The sequence below is a fragment of the Aptenodytes forsteri genome, unplaced genomic scaffold (genome assembly GCF_000699145.1).
Source record: "Aptenodytes forsteri isolate BGI_AS27 unplaced genomic scaffold, ASM69914v1 Scaffold482, whole genome shotgun sequence".
NCBI classification, from domain to species: Eukaryota; Metazoa; Chordata; class Aves; order Sphenisciformes; family Spheniscidae; genus Aptenodytes; species Aptenodytes forsteri.
In genome coordinates this window covers 635,007-643,314 of record NW_008795046.1, presented here as the reverse complement: position 1 = coordinate 643,314, position 8,308 = coordinate 635,007, and the positions used below count along the sequence as shown (strand labels likewise).

Below are 8,308 nucleotides of genomic sequence, written 5' to 3'. Positions count from 1 at the left end.
AATCCAAATCAGTATGCAGAGATATTTACATTAACTATTATCATCTAAAATCTAGGAACAGGCAGAACCACTGCAGTTTATTCTGCAGCAAGGGCACTTGCTGCCTACATTGTCAACCCATAAATCTGCTCTGAATTTTAAACTGACACACAGAAGGGCCCCGTGACTGGAAGTCACCCATGTGGTACTAAGAACAAGATAATTAACTCCTCCCACATGAGAATTAATTTGTGCACCCACTCAAGTAGGTAACTGACCTAGTTATATGTAAAATGTGGTAATTCAGACTGCTTCTTCAGAGACCTTAACGGTCTGAGACACTTAGACCATCTAAACATCACTAAACATCTGAGACAGTATTGACTGAGCAGTCAGCAAACCCGATGTGTTTTTAGAAAATCAACTTTTTAGAAATCAACTTCCTCGAAGAGCAGCAAATTAGCTGCAGTGCAAGAAAGACTGCCGGGCTATCAAGCAAATTGGAGTTATAGCAAAAAAACCCAACCAAACAAAAAAAACCCAACAACAAACCCACCCTAGATTGTGAAGAAGTACTCAATAAATACATTGGTGAAAAACATTCAATGGTAAGAATACATGCACACAGGCAACTTCAACAAGAAGGCCTGAATAATTTGGATAGTGTTTTGCTTCAGTATCATGAAACTTGAAGTGAAAGGTAACATAGTTCACTGTTTATGGCTTCCAGATTAAGTCTAGAAATTACATTTCCCTTTTTTCCTGAAAGAGTTTTGTTTGGAAATATGTACCAGAGCAATAGCGTACACAAAAGACAGACATATGTATCTATATATACAATTTTATTTTATTAACAAGGTATGTCATTACTGAACAAGGCAACTGGGAAGTACAGGGACTGGACATACACATGAAAATTTTACAACTCAAAAAAAAATTGGCATATGACTTATATACAGATGTGATTAATAAAGGTTACAAGTCTACTGTATTTGATTAAACACGGACCTAAGCACTTACATTATGAAAATATGAAGTTGATCATATAGAGGTCAAGTTCTGGAATCTAAAAAGAATAACAATTTTAAAACTTCAAAACCTTCTATATCCATCCATTTTACAGAACAACACTACAGCTTTTCCTACTACCATATACATGAAAGATTATCAAAAATATATTGATGGGTCTATCGCTAATCATGGATGTTTATATTTACACTGTTATCAAATTCTTCACCAAATACTTTATATACAAAACTTAATTTGCCCTTTGTGAAAGTGTCATTAAAAAGTTAAAAACCATAGAAATGCCAGTTAGAAATAATGCATTCTAAAAATTGGACTTGTTTACAACAACTGAGAACAATTGAAAATAATTTATGAAAAAGTACGTCATTTTAGTACAAGTACTCTCACAACACTTTAGTTCCAATACACAGTAGCAGGAATTTTGTCCTGTGTGTTCTTTGAGTAGTTATCCTCTCTTCCAATAATGCTGCAAGAAAAAAGAAAAAAATATTCTTAAGCAGTTTGTTGTGAGTCTTTGAAGAAGGCAGAAATAATTCAAGGGACCAATATTCTTTCCCCCCTTCTCAGTGCAGGAAGCCCTGTCCCCATTTGTACTGGCCCAAATACTCAGAATTCTTATTTCTTATCCCTTAGAGGCCAAAAGGGTAAGAAGGAAAAAAAGAGAAACCCAACATCCTCTGTACTTCAGTGCTATTCAGAAGGCACACATCCTTTCGCCAGCAGTGTTTTTGAGTATCATCTTGGCTGATTTTTGTATTTGACTATAATATTTTTGCAGCATGCTTTGAACACCCCTAACTAAATCAGTCTTCTCTGCCAAACTAGAAACCCGTCCAACCTGTCTCTCAATTGAAAAAGAGCTTAGACAGGAACCAGACATTCGCTCTGCAGGCACTTCTTCTACACAGACATGAGCACCTAAGGAATTCTGCAATACAAAACATGGATGCTGAATGAATCTACACATACTAAGGATTAGACAGCTACTGAAACATGGACTCTCCTGGAATTACGTTCCACTCAGGCCCATCCGAGTACCAGAAACCAGTTTGAGAACACAGAAGCACAGTTTACAGTGCTTCCAGTACGTGAGAAAATAGCAGATGGATCAATCGCTAAGGTCTCAGCTCACTTCAAGTCACAGGCATAATGGAAACAATGCTGTGGTTCTTCACTGAGTCAAATCAGTACAATGCAATTGTTCATAATGCACCGCAATAACTTTGTCAAAGTGCTGACACCACATAACAAGAAAAATTAGATCTTGCTGTCAAATCCAAATGAAGTGGATTGAATTTCCCTTTTTATCTCTAGAGGTGCTGAATGCATCTTCTATACTTGCTGTATGGAATCCCTATCTTCCAGTTCCACCAAAATCTTTCCATGTGCTATTCTCTCACCTATGTGCTATTCTTACTTATTCTTCAAACCCCATAATGACCAACTCTTAATTTTATTTGTTTTTTTGTAAAAGAGAAGGATGGAATGACATGTCAACCACCTTTAATCTATGCAGCCACGCTCCTAGTCTTGAAATCTTGTCCCCTCCTGTTTCAGACAGCCCTCCATTCTTTGGCTTTCCTCATAAGTAATTACTCTTTAACTTGTCTTTCAGGTCATCTTCCTTACTCCTCTCAAATCAAGCTCCCTGGGGGAAGGGGTATAACATCTTTGGCCTTCTCTTTTCTCTATCCTGTTTCTAAGTAACTTTATCCAAAACACAAAATCCAGTTATCTTCTCTATGTTGATGATTTCACACAAGTCAAACTCTCTCTCCAATTTACTGCTTCTCTCTACACAGTCACACCTGTTTGTGTCTATCTATCTAGCAATGCCTCCTTCTCCAAATTCAAGTACTTTTCACCACAGCTTTTCCTGACAAACTTTGGCAATCTGAGCACCCTGCTTAGGTTACAGACCAATGACAAATGCTCAAGTCTTCAAATCTTTCTTGTCCCTACATCTTTGCATGCAATAACTACATCAGCATTTTGCAGGTTTTCTGCAGTCTCTCTCTAAAACGTGTTCTGCTTAGTCCACTTGTATGTCTAAAACTCTAATCCAGGCCCTGAGCCTTTCCTTTTAAGTTGTGTTAGTCTTCTGCTTCAGGTCACCGTACGTTCACAGAAACAGTGCTGCTGGCACAACTTACGGTGAGATGTGGGAGCAGAGAGTAACTGAAGCTATGTAAGCAGCTCTGCTAATGTATATGAAACCACAGTTTATCCACATCCTTTTCATTAACACCTCGATCTGTGTCTGATAATCTTCGGTCTGGTTCTATTTTTATAACTACTTCCTATCTCATGCTTCGTAAATTCTCTAGAGACAGGATTTTGTATTGTTTGTTTGTACAGTACCTGGAACTGAAATATTTACAGCAATAATTTATGATCCTTTGCATTGCAGTGATATAAATGTTATCATAGACAAAATCTGTACAGGAATTTACTCATTAACAGGATAACTTTAAGGTTCTCAGATCTTACCAGTTTAATTTGTGCTCTGTCGCTGGACTTTTGGTCCAACGCTCTGAGTTTCTTCTTCTGGATTTGGGCGTTTCCCTGCACTAATGCCAGTACCAAGGGCTGTTCTTCCTGATAATTTAAAACCAGTATTTACATTAAGACTCTATCGCACCTTTATATATTCAGGAAAAGCATTTCGGTTTTTTTGTTGTTCTTTAAATTACCTGCTTGCAGTAAGTGTGATTGCTGATTGTCTCCATGAGCATAGTGTAAGATACTACTTGCTTGACAGTAACCTGTTCAGATACAGTAGATATTTATTATAATAAATAAAATTTAGAACTGCAAGCAAGTGTACAATTACATTCTTTACAACAAAAAGGAGCCAATTGATTTATTTTCCACCATCAAGAAAAATCCCGCCAGAAACCATCCTGAACGCAGAAGAAATCTTATGCAAAAAAAAAAGCCTCATGGCAGTCTACAGCAGTTAAATATATATGCACTTAAATATATATGCACTTATACAGGCACAGTGAACAATATTAAGTGCGTACATATTTATGCATTATGTTTGCAACAAGCAGAATGCTGATATATCCAAACACTTTAATTCTAAGTTGTTATAAATTTTAACATTTGTTCTGCCAAGTTTCCTCATCCTTTTTATTATTCTGTTATGCAAGTAACTTGAAGATGCAAACTATTTTCTGGTTCACGTAAACTATCCACTGGTAACCTTGACACTGAGTGCTCTGCATAAATAGTGCAAATTAGCAAAAGCAGTTGCAAGGTTTCTTATTCTGAACAGTTGTGGTGTTCCGGTTATGTTCTGGAGGCTTAAACAAAACACAGATTACAGTCTTTCATGATCAGTAAACACACAACCTCTGTTAAGACTGCAAAGAAAAAGAGTTGTGCTAAATTTGATTGCAACTTTGATCTATCACAAACCGCAGCTTAAGTTTCTGTATAAAGTAAGTAACAACAATTTGCTGTATTTGCCACAAAAATATTCTCATGTTGTGGACAATATGAGAATATCCACACAAAACTCTGGAAATCTATTATATATGGAAAGAGTGGTAGTGAAATCAGGGAAAGATAACATGCAAATTTTGCTATCAAATACACAAAGTGAACTTCTTTCTTTCAGTATCTTTCATTTAAAGTAACCTAGGATAATGTTTATTAATTTTTGTTTAGTCACACTTGTGGTCCCTCCCACTGAAAACATACGAATGCTGTTCTAGATGAGCATTTTAGAGATAAAAGTGACAAGACAAGCAAGTTCACTCTAAGAAATAATTGTTATGTTTCAGGAACAGAAACAAGGCCAGTTTAAATTGTAGACAGCAGCTGTCACCAAAAAAATCTATCCATGTTATTTTGATGTTTTGTCTGTTTTTCCATAGTTGCAAGGATTCGGAGATCCTCTACAGACAGGCGCTGCCATAATACCTTGCTGCTGAATTCCGCTTGCTCCTATATGGGAGTCTCCCAGGGCACATGGCTGAACAACTGTATGACCATCACCAGTTCCCAGCTGAGCTCCTGGAGAGGCAGGAAAAAGACTTAAACATAACAGAACAGGTCCAAAGCTCTAATGCTTTTGTCTTTCCAAATTCACGCTTGCAAATTCAGATGAAAACACACCTCCTACAAAATGGATACGTTTCTGATGTGAAAAGCGTTAAGTAAATGTATACATTTAAGTATATATGTATACACTTTAAGGAGAAAAAAGTGCACATAATGTTAATTTTTTAAACTAAGCCCTTCCTGTCTTCTAAATCGCAACTTAAAAGAAATAAAAGCTCAAGCACCCAGCTTTAAGGAGTCTAGACTAACTCTTCAGGGGGAACCATACTGGCTGAGAACAATAAGGTCCATCTTCCTCCACAATCTGCTTCTAACCTTGACTAAAGCCTAAGGAGAAGACAAAGCCAGTAAATTTCCAGTTCTGCTGTATCCTTTTACAATGAGGAGTCCAAGGTGTACATAATATTCAAGATGTTGATGCACCATGGATTTAGACAATGTTAATACTGTTTTTATTTTTTTTTTTCTTAGTAACTAGTTAATGCTAGTCTTTGTATGTTACAATACGAATGTTAACAGTCTAAAGTAATTTTCATCAAAACTGTATGATAAATTCTATATTAAGTTCTTTCAGATACTGTCCACCATCTTGTTGACATTATTGTAGAATTAAATTCCAGTAAGCGATCTAATGCTAGCATTAGAAAACTTTACAAAATAAACAGTTCTGACTGGAAAATTCACAAATCACTCCTTATTACAAATACCAGGATACTTGTAGACTTCTAGAAGAAAAATCACTTTCAAATGCTTTTGAAATCAAACCGTTTGATACATGTTAATAAGTAATTTTCAGGGAGAAAAAACAGGTTAAAAAATCCTTACATGTTTGAGAAAAAAATCTAAAGCTGTCTTCATACAAATACTACCAAACTCAGTGAATAAATTTGAAAATGTTTGTGATTTGCACTGAAAACTATCTTGTGAAAACAGCTCTTTCTTATTATACATAATGCCAAGGGCATTATAAAAGAAGTTTGTGCGGTTCAGTTCCAATAATTCTATGTATTGAAAGAATTTGACGGACCTCCTGTACTACCACAACCAGAAATGCTTTCTCCTGGTGAATAGCCCATTAAGCCACCATTTCCATTTCCATTTGGATTAGAAGGCACTGTTGCAAGAAGACCTAAGAAACAAAATAAAATAAATAGCCATAAAGAAAGACAGGAAAAAAAAAAAGATTAAGTGTAGCGTGCTTTTTTCCTCATGGTAGCCAACTCTCCACCCTCACCCTAAGTGGTTTACCTTTATAACAGGAGAACACCTCTCCATCTTGCCTACTTCTGGGATCTCGCCAAGTAATTTTAGTTCACAATTACTTAACAGGCATTTTCTACATAATATTCTGCATAACTTTTCCAATATATATTAGTTACATGCATTCACTATGTTGTGTTGAAGTGCAACATATCCTGATTCAATAATCAATATCTGAATACACTGACTGCTTACACCTTCCTGAGCAATACAAGTGCATGTGGTTTACCTCTCGGAGCAAAGATGACAGTCTTTCCTAACTAGGAAGAATGCTACCAGAGGTTGCACTGGTCTCTATTTGAGCAACAGCATTTGCAAATGCAAATACAGTATGGTTGAAGTTATGAACCACGTTAATTTTCTAATCACTGGTATTAAAACCTATCTGTACAAGAGTATTAGAATGCACAGAAGACCCAGTTTAACCAAAAAACTTCCAAAAACCCATGGAAAAAAATTCCCGGGTAAGCTTTGGAAAGAGGCACTCCACTCTAGGTCTTTCTTCCCTTTCTTGGTTACAGCTAATATTTTCATTTATTCAGATACACAACCCTGGTCACCACACTGAGCTCACACCTGATTACCACTGTTATGGGACAAAATTATTAATTGCTAGAAGGTGAGAGAAGTTTTCAAATAAGTAAAGCCAATAGCCTATAACCATACCCAGTCCTCTGTATCGTGAAAGCTGCTGGTAGATTTGTTTCATCCTCTCAATATTCAGACGGCTTGCCTCTGCATGATTTACCATTGGTTTGGGATAATTAACTCCTATAATACATTTTGCAGCCTTCTGGACGCTCTCTGGGGCATTCCAAGGATCATAGATGTATTTTGCAGGGAAACCTCTAAGTACTGGCAAATAACGTCTTTAAAAAAAAATAAAAAGGTCATTTTAAGTATAAAGCCACATGACAGTTTAAGCAACATCCATGAATCGCTGCAATTTCTGGATTGTGAGTTACCTGATATAATCCCCATTTGGGTCAGTTCTTCTGCCAAAACCCACTGGACAGTAGCAGTGAAAAAACTGCTGAAAGAAGGAACTACAGGATAGCCACATCCAGCTTCCAGCATTCACACTCCAATCTGCATCAAGTAAGAGCTCTTCAAAGACCTTAAGAAATTAGAGCAACAAGTTAGCCTGAACATGGCACACCTTCGAGACACCTACTTTTTCAGGAATTGTTCTGAGTTTCTGATTTCAGCAGAGGAAACCCAGCTCTTCAACGTAGCAACACTTTCTTACGTGGCAACATTCACAGAATGCTCAGTACGCAACTGCAAATCCTTACCTAAATGCCAAACTCAAGAACGAAAGTGTTATAGCCTGTTTGGCTTTTACCCTGTAACAAAACTTGTAGACACCTCAGAAAGCTACAACCAAGAAGTTACACATTCTTGCATAAACACATCCTTAGAAAATAAATCCTCAAAGGATGGCTGGAGCCTGACTGCTTGCAAGGGGCATTTGTTGATTTCAGAAGAGTTGCTTCATCACATTACAACCGAGTAAGCTTTCCAAACTTCCAGAAAACAGGGAACATAAAAAGCACATTTCAAACTCAAATTGTCAGTCTGAATACCTCAACTTGCGCAGCACCTTTCACTATGCAAGGAGCCCCAAGAGTAGAATTCAAGAGTTTCAGGGTAGCTGTGCTGCTTTTGGCTAGGATGGAGTTAATTTTCTTCACAGTAGCTAGTATGGGGCTACATTTTAGATTTGTGCTGGAAACGGTGTTGATAATTCAGGGATGTTTTCATTACTGCTGAGCAGTGCTTACACAGAGTCAAGGCCTTTTCTGCTCCTCACACCACCCCACCAGCGAGGAGGCTGGGGGTGCACAAGAAGCTGGGAGGGGACACAGCTGGGACAGCTGACCCTGACTGAGCAAAGGGATATTCCATACCATATGACATCATGCTCAGCATATAAAGCTGGGGGAAGAAGGAGGAAGGGAGGGGACAT

General features: G+C 37.4%; 1 protein-coding gene across 1 annotated transcript in view; it reads right to left on the bottom strand.

Moving 5' to 3' along the window:
- Window positions 1-809: 809 nt before the first annotated feature.
- Window positions 810-8,308, bottom strand: part of CRY1 (cryptochrome circadian clock 1) — a 17,598-nt gene continuing 10,099 nt past the window's right edge. Inside the window, exons 7-13 of the mRNA XM_019471453.1 lie at window positions 7,305-7,456; window positions 7,006-7,208; window positions 6,107-6,208; window positions 4,939-5,031; window positions 3,702-3,773; window positions 3,499-3,606; window positions 810-1,474 (exon numbers count right to left, since the gene is read on the bottom strand). Coding sequence (XP_019326998.1) covers window positions 3,503-3,606; window positions 3,702-3,773; window positions 4,939-5,031; window positions 6,107-6,208; window positions 7,006-7,208; window positions 7,305-7,456 — 726 coding nt within the window. The 3' untranslated portion in view covers window positions 810-1,474; window positions 3,499-3,502. The remainder of the gene's footprint in view (window positions 1,475-3,498; window positions 3,607-3,701; window positions 3,774-4,938; window positions 5,032-6,106; window positions 6,209-7,005; window positions 7,209-7,304; window positions 7,457-8,308) is intronic.